Here is a 17,918-nt window from a genome sequence, read left to right as displayed (position 1 = left end):
GCGCCCTCAAAATGTCTTCAGTTTTACTTACTAGATCATGCCTGTTTTAGATGTGGGCAATGAAATCTGTACAGCAATAGAAGTCTTTGTATTGTATTTGTTGTGGTTACGTTTTATTCTTGGTTTAATTTTTATATCCCATTGTTTTAATCTCATTATCATACATTACCATACCCCAAAACAAAGGGAAATAAAATTTAAACCAAGGATAAAATTGAACCACAGCATATTCACCCTGTCATCCGTTAAGTGACGATCGCTTCAATTCTTTTTCATCCAAATTATTTTTAATGTGTCTTGGGACTCACTTATTATTGATATTATCAAACCAATAGTATATAGCAACAATGTCACACACGCTTGATATGTGCTCTTTGTATTTGCTCTTTGTACGTTCATACCTTACATTGTCAACTAGTTCAGTTTTTTGGAGACAACTACCGGGAGTTTCTAATTCTTACTCACCAAATCCTGCATTCCCACAATATCTCAGCCAACACACCGGAGTCCTTGCCAGTTTGTAAACGTAAAATCCATTGCACCTTTTTATCTGAATGCTAGCGTGCCAATTACAGCAGCTTCTACTCCAGTGGAAACACACTTTGGCATTGACAATCTGTCCGACCCTTGTTGGATGTGATCCACTCAGCCATCCAGGCGCGTGCGTTCCACAGTAATGCTGTGGAACACAGGAAGTTGGCATCTGAGAACCAGCAGCTCCAGTAAACCTGTACCATTTGGGTGTCACCAGGTCCTTCTGATCACATTTCAGGGTGTTACCTCTGTGCACGCTTGCAGCTCGCTGGCGGTCACTAAGTGATTCGTAATGCTTGCATTCATCAAAAACTAAAAAACATGAAGCAAGTGGTAAGAAACATACTAAACAAAAACCTCCATTTCTATTTTGGCTTAGCTTCTACATAGTCCTCTTAACTTCATTGTTTCAACTACACGTTTCTACTACTCAACATTCCGTTCAAGTTTTCTTTTTCTATGCAAGTATGCGAGTTTCTATGAACGTACTCGCGAAAGATCATTCTCATATTTATTAACGTAAGGCCAACAAAAGATATCATAACACTAACAACCAACCAAAATAGATTGTAAGGTTGACAAAAACAAACAAACCGTACCGATTTCGCATTGTTTTCCCAGAAATCCTGGTCTGCATTTACATCTGTAGCTTCCTGACAGATTTTCACAAGTTCCTCCATTACGACAAGGTCTGGCGAGACACTCATTTATATCTGGGAGAAAACGAAAATCAAGTAAGGTGAAGTATGCATTCTTTCCTTCCTGACAGCGACCACTTTAAGTTTGGCTCATGATTATATGGCAGAGGTTTACTGTTACTTTGCGTCTACCTAGTGCCACTTTTTCATGTTGTTTTCTGCTTCAGTCTCCTTACCTTCACCAAATTTCAGAAATTTGGTCTAGCTGCATTGCACATGATCGTGAGATATATATGCTCAAAAACCTTCGCCGTCTGAGCCATGAACTAAGACAACTATTATCGAAGCCAATAACAAGTATAACAGACGTTTCAATGTCTGTACGCCAAGATCTGACCAAGGCGTTCATACATTTTACTTTCTGCTTTGTTCCCACAAAAGTCAAATTTTACCTTGCTCGCAGTTCTTCCCTTGGTAACCAGGCTTACACCGACAGGTATAGTCCCCATTGTTGCTAACACAGGTGGCGCCATTTTGACAAGGCCTGCTTGCTTTGCATGGATCTTTGTGCATGTGAAGGAAAGAAGACCAAGTCAGTGTAATTTTCAGAAGTTTCTATCAAGACACAGACTAAGTTAATATGGGAATTCAGTACTAATTCACAGCTAATGCTTTACTTGAAAAGTAGCTGAACTGTTATTAATATAAATGTTAAGTGGGTAAGAACCATGGGAAAAGACTATTATTTAACGCATGAAAGTTGTTAGGAGTTATTGAGTTCTGGCAACACAGTCCAATATGAATGAACTGGTCACCTATGTGAATGGCTCTTTAGCCGCTTAGTAAATAAAACTACTACAAAAGGCTTTCAGAAAATTCTCGATTTTATTTCTAAGTAAAAATACCGGATTTGAATAACATACTACAAGTATTTATTAAGGATTAGGGCGACCGTTCATTAATCTCGATTCCAGGACTCTTCTCTCTCCTCTGTCAAATTGGTGATGATGTCATCCGTCCCTGCAAAATGTACGGGGTGTGCCAGATACGCGTCGCAAGATCCATTCATTCATTGTCCCCTACAATCTCGACTTCAATCTGTATGACGAGTGCGTTCATTCTACGTCGAAGGCATGTATTTCTTTCTTTTGGGTTTATGAAATTGCCTTCATAATATTAATGATCGCTCGTTATAACTTTGTTGTTCACGGTCCTCGGTATTCTTGATATAACTAAGCAATATTTCCCTTACCAAACCCTGCGTCTCCACAATATCTCAGCCAACATACAGGGGTCCTTGCAAGTTTGTAAACGTAAAATCCATTGCACTTCTTTATCTGGATGTTAGCTTGCCAATTGCAACAACTTCTACTCCAATGAAAACACACTTTTCCGTTGACAACTTGTCCAACTCTTGTCGGATGTGAGCCACTCAGCCATCCGGGTGCGTGAGTGCCACAGTAATGCTGTGGAACACAGGAAGTTGGCATTTGAGTACCAGCGGCTCCAGTAAACCTGTACCATTTGGGTGTCACCAGGTCCTTCTGGTCACATTTCAGAGTGTTTCCTCTGTGTACACCTGCAGCCCGCTGTCGGTCACTCAGTGTTTCGTAATGCTTACACTCATCGAAAACTGAAAAAACAACCAGAAACACACTAAACATAACATACATTTATATTCCTGTTTAGCACAAGTAGTTCATCGGTGGACCAAATAATATAGACAACTTAACATTCCATACAACGTTTCTTTTTTCGTGCACAAGTCAAAGTCACAAACGGAAACAGATCGCGTTTCGTTTATTTTGTCAATTAGCGTAAGGTCGATGGTACATATTTATTATAACACTAAGAAGCAACGAAACAAGACGAAACGTTGATACAAAACAATCAATTCAAATCTCACCGGTTTCGCAGTGTTTGCCCAGAAATCCTGGTTTGCATTTACATCTGTAGCTTCCTGCCAGATTCTCACAAGTTCCTCCATTGCGGCAAGGTCTCGAGAGACATTCATTTATATCTGGAAATAAATGAAGATCACGTTTAAAATATGCTATTTGAATTTTTTCTTTTCTTTGAAATAAATTATGTTTAAAAGCTGTACAAGACATAAACGACAGGCACAACATCAGTTATCATTTTTTATCGGCATTTGTTAACGTTCCTCTGTTATTTTTCCCTCCCACCCATGCCTTGTACACCTTTTCCTGTTGTTTTCTGTTTGTGTCGCCATATTGAGGGTTCTGCGCTATCAAAGTAGTGTGGTCTACCTGCGTTGCACATAACGTAAACTATTATTCATCCGTAAACCCTTGCCGTTTCAGCCATAAACTAGGATGTTTTTTATTACAGCCGAGAACATCTATAAGTGAATTTCCAAAATTCTGCACGCTTAGAACTGTCCAAGGTGTTCGGACCTTTTTCATTCTGTTTAGTTTTTCCACAAAAATGTACACCAGGAACAGGTCAAAATTTTCCCACAAAAATTTAATCTCACCTTGCTCACAGTTCTTGCCTTGGTAACCAGGCTTACATTGGCACGTATAGTCCCCATTGTTGCTAACACAGGTGGCGCCGTTTTGGCAAGGTCTGCTTGCTTTACATGGGTCTTTGTGCGTAGAGGTAAGAAAACTACGTCAATGTAGTTATTTTAGAAGTTCTCACGAGACACTATCTGCGTTATTATTTGAATTATCTGCATACTGCTGATACGAATTAGAAAGGTGTGGACAGGAATATTCTCCTTGTAAAACCCATAACAAGTAATTAACCAAAAGTCTTGAGATTTCTGACAAAAAAAGTAGAGAATGGGGAGGACTTTGAATCACCAGAATTGTGGGAATAGCCTGGATAAGGATGGCTAAAGACAAGAGCTTGAGAAAAGGTATATTTGGCTGGGGGAGAGTGGCGTACATTCTTTCTGGTGTGAAAATACATAGATGGGTATGGTATATTTGATTTTCCTAATCAACATTTTCGACATAAAACAATAAAATATTCTTTCCCTTACCAAATCCTGCGTTTCCACAATATCTCAGCCAACATACAGGGGTCCTTGCAAGTTTGTAAACGTAAAATCCATTGCACTTCTTTATCTGGATGTTAGCTTGCCAATTGCAACAACTTCTACTCCAGTGAAAACACACTTTCCCGTTGACAACTTGTCCAACTCTTGTCGGATGTGAACCGCTCAGCCATCCGGGTGCGTGAGTGCCACAGTAATGCTGTGGAACACAGGAAGTTGGCATCTGAGTACCAGCGGCTCCAGTAAACCTGTACCATTTAGGGGTGGCCAGGTCCTTCTGGTCACATTTCAGGGTGTTGCCTCTATGGACACCTGCAGCTCGCTGCCTGTCACTCAGTGTCTCGTAGTGCTTACACTCATCGAAAACTGAAAGAAAAGCAAGAAAACACCAATCTTCCTCAGTGGCTTCAATGACGGGCCGGCTCCTCAAATTATCTGGTGACTGTTTCTCCAAACCATGACCCTATTCTGACATAAAATTTTCGGTACTCTTTTTCGGAAAAGGCCTCTTATTGACACCCGTTTTCAGTCGTGGTTTCTAGAATCCATAACTGTTTCTGTAAAATCCATACACATTTTCAGACTTTGAGACCAAAATGGTTTAAATCTATATCGTATTTCAAACCAAAAAGGCTCAAAAATCATACCCTTTGCCCTCGCGAAACAATCTATCTATCGTAAACAAGATGAGTGCAGATTTGATGGAGGATGCCAGACATGCATAAAACGTTAGCAATTTCTAACAAGCAACAATTGGATTTTCATTCTTAAAATAAATTCCTATACCTACCTATTTCGCAGTGGTTCCCAAGAAACCCTGGTCTGCATTTGCATCTGTAACTTCCTGGCAAATTTTGACATGTTCCACTGTTGCGGCAGGGTCTGGTAAGGCATTCATTTACGTCTGGAAGTAGAATTGTAAGAATTACGTATACTTCGCATAATTATTTTCTATTTAAAAGAAGAAACCTTTTTAGAGTATTTCACAATTACTAAATAAGGTTCAGAAATATTGAAACAAGACTGTTTTGGAACGCATTGTACCTTGCTCACAATTCTTGCCTTGGTAACCGGGCTTGCAAGTACAGGTATAGTCGCCGTTGTTGTTAACACAGGTTGCACCATTTTGACAAGGCCTGCTTGCTTTACATGGGTCTGCGTGCGTGAATTTAAGAGGAAAACAAACCATTTATCAGTATTTAAAGCAAATCCTACTACTCTCCATTGCATTGATTCCAATTTTCAACGGACTGTCGGGATTTGGGGTTTTGCAGACTGGGATCACGAAAGACAAAATATTCATCGACGTTATTTCTATTATGCAATTGTGACATGGATTCCGTCTTATCAGAATTAAGCTCGGACAAGTGGGGTCTGTTTGGCAAGATCTGCTTGTTCCACATGGGTCATTACCAATTGACAGAAAAGAACATTGTGATTCGTTGTTTCTGCTTTAAGAATACGTTATATTAAGTAGCGAATTATTGATTTTGTTATAAGTTATCTGTGTGAAAATTCAAATGGAACAAGACGTAATCTAAGCAACTTTTCAATTTTAAAGCTCTTGCTTAATTCATTATTTTCCAGATATCAGCTAATAAATTAGTTCTCTCTTACCGAATCCTGCATTTCCACAATAACGAAGCCAGCACACTGGAGTCCTCCCAAGCTTGTAAACATAAAAGCCACTGCACTTCTTGATCTGGATGCTAGCGTGCCAATTGCAGCAGCTCCTACTCCAGTGAAAACACACTTTGGCATTGACAGTTTGTCCAACTCTTGTTGGGTGCGAACCGCTCACCCAGCCGGGTGCATGAGTTCCACAGTAATGTTGCGGAACACAGGACGTTGGCATCTGAGTACCAGCGGCTCCACTAAACCTGTACCATTTGGTTGTCACTAGGTCCTTCTGGTCACATTTTAGGGTGTTGCCTCTGTGGACCCCTGCTGCTCGTTCTCTGTCACTGAGTGTCTCGTAATGTTTACATTCGTCAAAGACTGATAGATTTGAATACACACTACAATCATCTGGTTTTCGACTGTTAATTCTTTGAACTGTATCATTTCAACATTTACGGGACATTTTACTAATAATACATATTTTAACCTCTCTTATGAGAACAAGAAAAATGAAAAAAGTTTATATCCTAAAGTAACATTGTACAAGAAGGACCTTTGCTATAAAAGAATGAGAACAAATCAATAAGAGCAGGTCCACAAATAGCCGTCTTTTTTCAAGCGAGTCGCATTGTGGGGAGGAGGGTGTCACGACTGCCAGTACCTGTGTGTATGCAAGGGGGATGAGTTGTTGGACTTATCGACTAACCGATTTCACAGTGTTTCCCCAAGGATCCAGGTCTGCATTTGCACCTGTAACTTCCTGGCAGATTTTGACATGTTCCACCGTTACGGCAAGGTCTGGTAAGGCATTCATTCACGTCTGGAAGTAGGATTGTAAGCATTACTTGACATAAAGATTGTATATTTAAGCGAAGAAACGTTCTTAGCAGACAGAGTATTAGCATTCCAGAAATCATGAAACAAGACTGTTTTGGAAGGAATTATACCTTGCTCACAATTCTTGCCTTGGTAGCCAGCTTTGCAAACACAGGTGTAGTCACCATTATTGTTAATAGTGACACAGGCGGCGCCATTTTGACAAGGCTTGCTTACTTTACAGGGGTCTGTAGAAAGAGGTTAAAGGCATACACTTAATTATCAGCAAATTATCCACCGAAAACTCGGTAAAATTTATGTTACTGACAATTCATTATCTGACAAAGTTTCCGCTATTTAGGTTTTGTTTACATGCTATATTCATTAAACAATTCAATATGCATGACATCACCAATTAGAATATTTTTAAAAGGATTTAAGCAAACATTTCCATTTTAAAACACAGTGGCTATTGAGAGAGTGTGTGTGTGTGGGGGGGGGGGGGGGGGGTAACGTATCTGAACGTAGCCACGCCAAGCTCACTTATCTATTTTGAGTTGGAAAATTAATTTTGAAATAAATTCTGAAGTGACCGCTGTCTTTTTCCATGTCTTTCATGCATAATAATATTGCTTGGAATAGATCGAGCATATTCAATAACATCGATCTTGTCGCACCTAACACATTTCGTGCAATCTGTTAAACCATAATATTTCAGTTTTTCCTTAGTTATTACGACAAGCAACAATTTAAAATAAAATTGTATATTTTTTAAACGTGCTAATTTGCAAGCGTTCTGAATGCAAAGTACCCATTGATCAGCAATTTCTGTGTCTATTTTCTTGTTGTTGTTGTTGTTGTTGTTGTTGTTGTTGTTGTTCTGCCAAGACTTGATCCAGTCGATTATGACAATCATAAGTGAGTTGTCGAATATTCAATTAAGACCAGTTTTGCACCAAAAAATATTTGCTGTTATAGGTAATATTTGAATCCTAAATTTAATTATTCATTCACGCTATACATACTGAATCCTGCATTCCCGCAGTATCTCAGCCAGCATACAGGGGTCCTCTCCAGTTTGTAAACGTAAAATCCACTGCACCTCTTTATTTGGATATTTGAATGCCAATTGCAACAGCTTCTACTCCAGTGAAAACACACTTTGGCATTCACAATCTGTCCTACTCTTGTTGGATGCGCACCGCTCACCCAGCCGGGTGCGTGAGTTCCGCAGTAATGCTGAGGAACACAGGAGGTAGGCATCTGAGTACCAGCGGCTCCAGTAAACCTGTACCATTTGGGTGTCACCAGGTCCTTCTGATCACATTTCAGAGTGTTGCCTCTGTGGACACCTGCGGCTCTCTCTCTGTCATTCAGCTGCACGTAATGCACACACGGGTCAAATACTGAAAAAAGATAATGAATGCTTCATGAGAGTTTATTTCAAAACTTTTACCTTAATAACCCTTCCTTTCATTTGGACATGTTGAAGCGTTCTAAAATTTCACGGTAGAAAAGGACTAGTTTTTCGTGCGATTTTTGTTTTGTGAACAATTCCTAAATATTGGCAATTCCCATTACGTTCATTTAGCCGGTGGTCGGCATTTTGTTTGAGTGATATCGATAATTAAATTTTCTGCGTCTCTTTGGCTTTTGCCATATAAAAAGGTTGGCTTCCGTTCATAGAGTATTTGATAATTATCAATTCATAATAAAAAGGTTTTATTCGTCGCCCTTACAACTGGATACAAAACCTTTTAAAAACAATATTAGTGTTGCTTTGAAACTGTGATTCCCATTTTCTATACTAGACTGGTCGGCAAACACTAACCGATCTCGCACTGCCTTCCAAGGTATTCTTGTCTGCATTTACATCTATAACTTCCGGGTAGATTTTCACACGTTCCTCCATTACGGCATGGTCTGGCGTTACATTCATTCACATCTAAAGTACACAAACCAATGAATAGATGAAGGAAGGAAGGAAGGAAGGAAGGAAGGAAGGAAGGAAGGAAGGAAGGAAGGAAGGAAGGAAGGAAGGAAGGAAGGAAGGAAGGAAGGAAGGAAGGAAAGGAGGAAAGACGGAAGGGATGGAGAATGGATGTACAAATATTGCCATAGAGAATCTTTCTTTCTTCTCCTATTTTATGTTATTTCATTTTATTTTATTTTTATTTTATTTCTTAGTTATTTCATTGTTTTAAACGCAACCCAACAAGGACGTATATCTTTTTCTTTCATTCTTCGAACTGTCTAAATAACGCCAACATTGGGGCTGGTTCTTAAGGACCACACTTTCAGCTTTGGGTCTTCTTTACTAGGCTCTCTGATTGGTTAGGAAGGTCGCTACAATTTCTTCATCCAGCAATAGGAGTAAAACAAAAATCAATCCTAACGAACTGAAGAGTGCTTTACCGCCTTGATTCCATTCACATTTCCTTTTTTGAGGTCTGATACTGCGCCATTAACGCCTGTTGTGATTGGCTAGGATTTAGTATTATAGTATTGCTTTCACAACACTGACCTGAAGACCACCCCAAGATAAAAACAATATTCATCTTACCATGCTCACAGTTTCTTCCTTGGTAGCCGGACTTACACCTACATGTGTAACCACCGTTACTCGAGATACATGTGGCTCCATTCTTGCAAGGGTTGTTGACTTTACATACGTCTAGTTCATGTACAAAAATATGGTTTCATTTCATTACTTGTTTTTTGATGGGGGTTTTTTTAATTCAATTTTTTTTTACATTATAATTTACTGCAATAACCTTACTGCTTCAAGAAATTCTTTTCATCAGAAATAGGAAAACATCGCGTTCCTAATGAAAAGTATAGCATAGGTTTGAACTATTTATGAAGCCAGAAATACCAGAAATATCGTGAGCTTTTCGAATTAAACGTTAGGCTGTTGCTCAATATTTTAGCATTTTTTAGAACACTTCAGTCAGGTAAAAGCATTAAGCATTCAAAATTCAAGTATTGTTATTGCGTTTACCCTAAATAAATAGTCAAGAGAAAATGTAAACTGAAAACTTCAAACAATTCAAACACCTGACAGACGAGTTAAGGACAGGTGAGATGACTTAAGATTGTTTTTTTCTTCATTAACTTCTATACCTTTGTAGTACAGTTAATACTCTGTTAAAGACATTTAAATTCATGAAATAAAGCACGAGTATAATGGGCGCAATCCAAACATTTTAGGTACGTTTGTGGCTCAGATTGAGCGTTTTAGTGGGAAAAATGAAGTATTGAGATGGTGCTTAGCTTACCAAATCCTGCATTTCCACAATAGCGCAGCCAGCAAACTGGCGTTCTCTCCAGTTTATAAACGTAAAACCCGTGGCATTTCTTTATCTGAATGTTAGCATTCCAATTGCAACAGCTTCCACCCCAATGAAAACACACTTTTCCGTTGACAATCTGTCCGACTCTTGCTGGGTGCGAACCGCTTAGCCAACCAGGTGCGTGCGTTCCGCAGTAATGCTTTGGAACACAGGAAGTAGGCATCTGAGTGCCAGCTGCTCCAGTAAACCTGTACCACTTTGGCGTCACAAGGTCCCTCTGGTCACATTTCAGGGTGTTACCTCTGGGAACACTTGCAGCTCGTTGCCTGTCATTTAGCTGTGTATAGTGTGAACATGGGTCTATGGCTGAAACAGAAGGAATAATGGTGAGCTTAATGTTTCTTAAATCCAACAATCCTTTGATTTTTCTGACTTACTTGGGAAATATCTTAAACACCAAATAAGTGCGTAATTGTAGTGGAGGTGTTGCAGCACAGACACTGCTCATGGATTTTTGTTTTCCTAAACGCTTAAACGACTGGATCTCAACACAAACGAACATGAAATATTCTAGTAAAGGAGAAGAGGGTGTTTTTAGGAACTTAAACAATATAAAATGGAAATGATCGCATGTAGAAAGTGTTGTTAGAGTTCGAATACGCATGTGTAAGACCCTGGTCGCACTACCCTAGTTGCAAACCTCTTACTGGTAAAACGCCTTTCCAGTTAGCTCAGCAATTAAGAGCATGCTTTCACTCAAAATCCCTCGTAATTTTGCTCTATCCAACATAAATTGTACATAGCCCTAATTTACACAAAATTTACAAGGGAACAAAAAAAAGGAAGAAAGCTGCATCTTAACAAATTTTATCCATCCTTCCACGATAATACGATTGAAAACAGATAAAATATGCTTAGCTACCAACTGATGGAAGCTCAATCCGGGATCTTTGGCACGCGGGTGTATCGGATGTGGGAGGTGATGAATTCCACACTTTAACGACCTTTTTTTTAAACCTCGTGGTCGTTGTCCAATTCGTCTTTAATATACCATTTTTGCTTTCATCCAATCAGTTGGAAATGTGCGAGATTGAGCCAAAATATCGTGACCAAATTGAAAACCTCACCAGTTTCGCAGTGTCTTCCAGTGTATCCCTGCCTGCATTTACACTTGTAACTTCCTGGCAGATTTTCACACGTTCCACCGTTACGACACGGTCTGCTACTACATTCATTCACATCTTCAGTAAAAAAAGAAAAAAAAAGAACGTATATTACCACCGACACTTACTTTTCTTTGCTTTCTAATCAACGCCCTTTGTCTGCCCAAACTTCATCAAGTATTGCATCAAGCTGAATGATGATGTTTCAGAACCGCAATTCTTTGTAGAAATGTTTTGGTGTTTTAGACAAAATAGGGTCAGGTCAAGCTCACAAACGATAACTATCGTCACCTTTGACCACTGTTTCAAGTATTAGCATGTTTGGAATGAACTGAGAAAAAAGCCAATAGGTTGGACCTGATGTATTCTTGTTCAGTAAAGCGTTAAATCTTATATTCAGGGTTCGATAAAAATTTCGATCTCATTACTTCCGTTCTCACTGTGTTTAACTCCTTGAACAATTTTCAGCATTCTTACCATGTTCGCAGTTCCTTCCGTGGTAACCAGACTTACATCGGCATGTATACCCATTATTTCCTGGAACACAGTTGGCACCATTTTTGCAAGGGTTGCTTACCCTACAGATGTCTAATGAGAAAAAAACACGGCTTTAGCTTTCGCATCTTACTACAGCGGTTGCTACTACCACTTTTTTTCACTATAACTGTCTAACCGTTTGGAATAACACAATGTTGCTCTTAGTTTTCCGAATATAATACGGGAACTGTTGATGGATCTGAACGATGAGAACAGATTCCTTTGCCTTCTTCCGTAGATCGACTGTTCTTTCCAATTTTGGAAGCCAGTATTCTTTTACAGTCAGTGAATGAAATGAACATTCCAATTCCTCTTTCTAATGACCGGAAATCTTTCCGAAAAAGAGGCATTAACTGAAAAAAAGATTCAAAATACTTAGGAATGAATTGTTATTCTTGAAATACTTAATGCTGTAATGTAAAGAACAATTCTTAGCTTTATACCATCAATAAACTAGGGAAGTTTCTACGGGAACTCTGAAATCTCGTTGGCGATGTTCAAAACTGACATCTATTCAAAACTCCATTCAACTGAATTTCAAAAATATTGGTCACGCGTACGTGTAATCTGGATTGATTCTAATTAGTACTTATCGTCTAATCTTTCAGTCAGTTTTGTTAATAACGTCTAAGTAAGGCAAGTAATATTTTATCAAAAATAATAACGTGGCTACAATTGTTTAAAGCATTTACTTATAACTGGAAAGCATTCAATGATTCTTTGTCAATAGATAATCGCTAAGCATCACCCAAAACAGCAAAACTTTTATATCTTAACTAACCGTATCCGGCATTGCCGCAGTACCGTAGATAACACGCTGGAGTCTTCACAAGTTTGTAAACATAAAATCCGTTGCACTTCTTTATCTGAATGTTAGCATGCCAGTTGCAACAGCTTCCACCCCAATGAAAACACACTTTGGCATTGACAATCTGTCCCACGATTGTTGGGTGTGATCCGCTCAGCCATCCAGGCGCGTGTGTTCCACAGTAATGCTTTGGCACACATGACGTAGGCATCATATTTCCCGATGCTCCTGTAAATCTGTACCATTTGGTTACCGGCAGGTCTCGTTGGTCACATCTCAGTATGTTGCCCCTGGGGACACTTGCTGCTCTAGTCCTGTCGTTGAGTACTTGGTGATTGGTGCATCCATCGTCACCTTTCATGAAATAATAACAACTCAATAAAAACTTGCTTTTGGACGTTTTCACGTCGTAAGTTAAATGTTAATGAATAGACATCGAGGATTTGTGATTAGTTGGTTAGGGCCTGAGGCTTTCGTCTTGAAGGTGTTAATAATTGTTTAAATGTCTTCACAAGTTCACAGTTAAACAATTTTTGGGGTTCCTCTGTGATAATTGCATAAATAAGGCGTTGTGTTTTGTTACGTTGGATTGGGCTGTCTTGTTGTGTGGTGTTGTGTCTTACTTTATAAAGATACTATTCGCAGTCTTAGACAGAGTACGAAGTGTGATTTTTCTCAGATGCCTTGGGGTTTGTCTGACGAAAGAAAAGCGTTCCACCCAACCGGGGGAAGGGCTGGTGAAATTGAATTTTCTTTGCCCGCCGCTTCATGCTGTGGAAGCCATGTGCGGTATGATGACAATAAATGAGATGCACAAGAGAGTGTAATCTACATCAGTACCCTCACTTATTAAATTAATTCCCTATTTTCAGTACGCCATTGGCACCTGTTTACCATAGCAGTCATCCCTAACTCACGAAGGCTGAAATATATGACGTTTAAATTAGAGTGCAATTCAATATCGTATTTTTTTTTCTTTCAGGCACATATCACTACATTAAACAGCATTTCAAGCACACGCTCGTACTTTGTTTATTCCCAAGCATTCCTTCTCCCATTATTTCACTCGTTTTACAATAACAAAATGACAAAATTTCCTTTGCTTACCGAAACCTGCATTACCGCAATAACGAAGATGGCAAACTGGGGTTTTTCCAAGTTTGAAGATGTAAAATCCGTTGCACATTTTTATCTGAATATTAGCTGACCAGCGGCAGCAGTTTCCGCTCCAGTGAAAGCACACTTTGCCGTTGACAATTTGTCCTGTCCTCGTCGGGTGAGAGGTAGTCAACCAGCCTGGTGCGTGCGTTCCGCAACGGTTAGTTGGAACACATTTGGTTGGCATCTGGGTGCCTGATGCTCCAGTGAATCGGTACCATCTGGTGTAAGGAATGTCCCTCTGGTCGCACCTTAAGACATTACCTCTATGAACACTTGCAGCTCTCGACCGGTCATTCAGCACTTGGTAACGATTGCAATCATCGTGTCCTTGGTAGTTTTGAATTATCAAAACAAAACAAAAAATGCCTTTGAGATTGAACCATAACACGCACAAAGGTGTGACTGCTAAGATCTAAACAATTTGTATACTTTCGTGAAGTACATCATCCAATCAAAATACCAGGTCAGCGTCATAAAAATTCACTCGCTGGCACATACACAGTTGAATGAGATTAACCTGATTGTCAGGGAGATATCGTCAAATTGAGATCGGCAAATAGTCGATCTCTCTTGAAAGTTTGTGTAAGGAGCCGCTGAAAATGCAACATCGTACACGGCTACCTGAATTGCAAAGTGGTCAAATCGTTGTGCATAGCGCGCCAAGTCTTTTTATCCTAGGGCAGTAACTGTAATTTACCCTTTTGCCTTCTTCAGTGTGCGTTAAATGATATCGTGGAATGGGACCACCCCCCCCCCCCCTCCCCTCCTCTCCTTGATTTACTTGCATAAGAATTTATTGACATTCATCTATTTTTTCTCCACAGGAAGTTTTGAGATGATGTATGCATTTAAATTACTATAATGAGGAGGATGTTCTAGAACATGGAAAGGAAATGAGCAAGTTCTTCCTTTCCAGAAGGCCATTGAGAGTCGTATATATTTTGTCTTCCCATGTATTTTTTTAATTCGATAGGTATCTTATTGCATTATGACTTATTATAAAGCATAAGTTGGTCAAACATATTAATTAAAATTAAGAGAAAATGCAAGTGAAAATATGAAGTGGTAAATTTTTTAGCAATTAATTAAGCTGTTTTCAGCCATTAGTCTTAACATAACTAAGAAAACACAAAGAAGTCGACAAAACGAAAGCTGTTATACAAACCTTGAGATTCTTCCAAGTTTCTAAAAGATAAAAACAATTATTAATGAATAAATACGTTTTCTTTTTCCTGATTGTATTCACTTTTGATTATATCACCATGAAGAACTGAACAGTGAACATTTTAGTACATACGTCATATATGAACCTTTTTCACGTCCACATCAATTAGTCGGTAAATTTCTGTTGTTCATGAAAAACTGGTTATGCCAGTCATGCGTTTTAGAAATCTTGTTTGATCCTCGTGTAAAAAAATTAAACTTTGTTTTTCAAGTTAGGATATGAAAATCACACCTTTTAAATATTCAGGGTAGCAAGATGAGTTCTTGAAGATAAGGTTGTACCTGAGCTTAAAATTCTTACCTTAAAAACGCCAGCAGAATGAGCATCCATTGCACACTTCTTAATTCCATGTCCAAGATCGCCCACTCCCTAAAGACATAAAGCAGTGCAGAGTGACTGACTAGATGCGCTTTATTTCGATTTTAATTAACTAAAATTCCTCCTCTAAATTGTCCGTCAAAGCGTTAGATGGCGATATTAAATAATCAATTTTTCAGCTGATAATAAAGAGGATGGAAAACGAACCAATGCCCGTCAACGTCATATCGATAATTAATTGAAAACGTGTTCAAAGCAAACTTTATCAATATACTTATGCCAACACAATTTTCAATTTATTGCGTCCCATCTGTATTTAAATCTATTCCTTTTGATGCCTGTTATTGGTTATAAAATGGATGCTACTACCAATCCTGTTTCTTCCTTTACAACGTTGAAATATGTCACAATGTATTTTCCTCACGCCAAGAACCTGAAAACAATCAGCTTCTTTTGCTGTCTGATTTCGGGACAGAAAAAAACTAATAAATTTTGTCCCCTTCCAGAATAAACAACTTAAACAATTTAACAAAGATACTGGGAAATTTACCTAAGGAAGCACTTGTATCTTGTTTTTGCTTCTGTGTACGGTTGATTAAAAAAGAGGAACTAAATGAAAATTTGCCCTCAGTGAAAAATAAAAGCGATTTCCGGGAAATCTCTGTTATCTCCTGTTTAATAGTAAAAAAAAAAAAATGGGAAAGCAAAACGTGTTTAACAAGGATAATCTGCACGTATATAACGAAACTAGGAAAAAATACTAGGCGATGCGCAGAGCTGGTCATATTGAAAACTTTAACTATCTTAATTCAATTGAACCATGACTGTAACGAAACAAAAGGAAAATAGAACATTTTATAAAAGAAGAGGTCCTGATTCAAGACAGGGTAACCCTCAAGATAGAATTGCTCTGCCAGCCATAGGAAACATATATAAACCTGAGAATGACTTGGGCGAGATTGAAAAATTAAAATCAGTCGCAATATTTTAGCCAGCCTTACAGATTCAAGACGCTTTTTTCCCCATTTTTCAGGTGCGATGTCAAATCATAAAACATTCAACGTGATACTTAGTATATTGAAAAAAGGAAATTGTTAGCAATATCGTGAAAAGGCATTTTTCAGCTCTTCTTATCCGTTACATTTTACACCTTTCTTCTCCAGCCTAGAATACGTTGGTTTTTTTTTTTCTTTTTGTTTAGCTACCAACTCACACCCAACATGTGATAAAATTGAAAATAAAATAGTGTCAAATAGTCACTTAAAGTTGTTTCACTCTAAAAGCTTTCATTTCCGACAACGGGAAAAAATCGCAGTTTTCGTTTTGTAATACCAAGAAATAAATATAAGCAAATGAAAAAACGTTATCCTACAGCTTTAATCTGAATGGTTACTCTTTAGAATTTGATCCACTGTCTCCAAATTTCGGACCACGTTCAATCTGGCAGCGATAATTAGTTAACTAACCAATATGTCACCGTTTGATCGAAACTTTTTTTTTATCTTCTTGAAAAAAGAAACGACGATAAATTTTACAGCATATGTTGTTGAAAGTTTTGAATGGTTCCCTTTATCCAAACTAATTATTGTGTAAGAATAAGATTAGGATTTTAAGACGATCTTTCTCCCTATTATAACCAGTACATACTTGTATCACGGTGCAAATAACCTGATTTTTTAAACATTTTGATACAACAGAAGTATAAAACTCACCGGTTAGGAAGTGTCAAGAGGGCAAAGTGAAAAGTGCCTCTATAATCACCCCTCGCTCTTTTAAATCGAGAAAACTGGCAAATAATTTGCAGCGAAATGACAACGATAATCGAAAAACTATTAAATCTTGTCGGTTTAAATTTGAAATTAATTTAATTTGCCCCCTTGTTGAGTAAACAGTGTTAAAATATAATAAAAGCTAAATCCAATACACGGAAAAAACCTTTTTTTATTTATTTGAAAATGCTATGTCTTTGGTAAGTGAGTAATATGAACCATAAGTTTGATCTTTCTGTTTATATCCAAATGGAGATGTTTCTTAAAAACAAAACTGTATGACTGTTAGGGATTCGAAGTGCTCGGTAAGTTATCTTACTTCTTCTTTTGCTGATGGTGGATGCAAACGTGATCGCGCATTCATTCATAATTCCAAAAGACAAATATTTTAACTAATGCCGAACAACAAGCTAAGCGAATCGGGGCTAAATTAAAATTAATATTGTCCAAATAATGTATGAAAACAAAATGGCAGCTGAAAGGAATATGTATTCCAATTATTTGTCAAGCAATGCGTTTGTGTTAAAATAAAAAAAAAAGCTCTCCAGAAAACAGGACAAAGGAAAACATACCTTCTGGATTATAACTCGCTAAACGATTTCGCTTTTAATTGAAAGCGGCCCTGGTGTTGCATGTTTGTTTTTTTTATTTTTTTATGGTAACCAATTTAACGAACAGATTTCATGTTTGTTTTAATCATCTGTTATACGACTTAGCCGAGTCGTTAAAACTGTGCCTTTAGTTTCGCCAACTTGTTAGAAATTTGCCCCCAAATTAAAGAATTCATAAAAAAATATCGATCACTTTTATTACCAGCTTTCTTTTCTCGATATGGGGCCAGCCCATCATAGCGTTATCGCTTCATTTTGCAAGGTTTTTCGTATGGCTCGCTATTATCCAGAACAAAACTGGGCAAAATAAGAATCCCTGCAATGATTAGCGGTTAACTCTGTATGGCAGTTTTGGAAAAAGACGAACTATAAAACACATAGTGGTCACTATCTTAAACAC

At 38.2% G+C, this 17,918-nt stretch overlaps 1 protein-coding gene across 15 annotated transcripts in view; it reads right to left on the bottom strand.

Annotated features, from left to right (window-relative positions):
• The window catches only part of LOC146460170 (uncharacterized), a 37,374-nt gene extending 22,185 nt beyond the window's left edge, over nucleotides 1–15,189 (bottom strand). For 14 of the 15 annotated variants that reach the window (XM_085088266.1, XM_085088273.1, XM_085088267.1 and 11 more), the window contains exons 1-22: nucleotides 15,121–15,189; nucleotides 14,761–14,780; nucleotides 13,542–13,922; nucleotides 12,408–12,788; nucleotides 11,567–11,677; nucleotides 11,054–11,167; nucleotides 9,912–10,292; nucleotides 9,197–9,307; nucleotides 8,465–8,578; nucleotides 7,659–8,039; nucleotides 6,765–6,881; nucleotides 6,524–6,637; nucleotides 5,815–6,195; nucleotides 5,242–5,352; nucleotides 4,988–5,101; nucleotides 4,183–4,563; nucleotides 3,670–3,780; nucleotides 3,079–3,192; nucleotides 2,425–2,805; nucleotides 1,625–1,735; nucleotides 1,134–1,247; nucleotides 466–846 (exon numbers count right to left, since the gene is read on the bottom strand). In XM_085088266.1, the coding sequence (XP_084944392.1) occupies nucleotides 466–846; nucleotides 1,134–1,247; nucleotides 1,625–1,735; nucleotides 2,425–2,805; nucleotides 3,079–3,192; nucleotides 3,670–3,780; nucleotides 4,183–4,563; nucleotides 4,988–5,101; nucleotides 5,242–5,352; nucleotides 5,815–6,195; nucleotides 6,524–6,637; nucleotides 6,765–6,881; nucleotides 7,659–8,039; nucleotides 8,465–8,578; nucleotides 9,197–9,307; nucleotides 9,912–10,292; nucleotides 11,054–11,167; nucleotides 11,567–11,677; nucleotides 12,408–12,788; nucleotides 13,542–13,922; nucleotides 14,761–14,780; nucleotides 15,121–15,170 (4,474 nt within the window). In that variant the 5' untranslated portion in view covers nucleotides 15,171–15,189. The remainder of the gene's footprint in view (nucleotides 1–465; nucleotides 847–1,133; nucleotides 1,248–1,624; nucleotides 1,736–2,424; nucleotides 2,806–3,078; nucleotides 3,193–3,669; nucleotides 3,781–4,182; nucleotides 4,564–4,987; nucleotides 5,102–5,241; nucleotides 5,353–5,814; nucleotides 6,196–6,523; nucleotides 6,638–6,764; nucleotides 6,882–7,658; nucleotides 8,040–8,464; nucleotides 8,579–9,196; nucleotides 9,308–9,911; nucleotides 10,293–11,053; nucleotides 11,168–11,566; nucleotides 11,678–12,407; nucleotides 12,789–13,541; nucleotides 13,923–14,760; nucleotides 14,781–15,120) is intronic. The other variant, XM_085088281.1, reaches the window with a different exon arrangement.
• Nucleotides 15,190–17,918: the final 2,729 nt, after the last annotated feature.

This window comes from Pavona decussata, unplaced genomic scaffold (assembly GCF_977016875.1).
Source record: "Pavona decussata unplaced genomic scaffold, jaPavDecu1.1 SCAFFOLD_214, whole genome shotgun sequence".
Taxonomy (NCBI): Eukaryota; Metazoa; Cnidaria; class Anthozoa; order Scleractinia; family Agariciidae; genus Pavona; species Pavona decussata.
The sequence above is the reverse complement of the archived record's forward strand: the minus strand, read 5'-3'. Positions and strand labels throughout refer to the sequence as shown.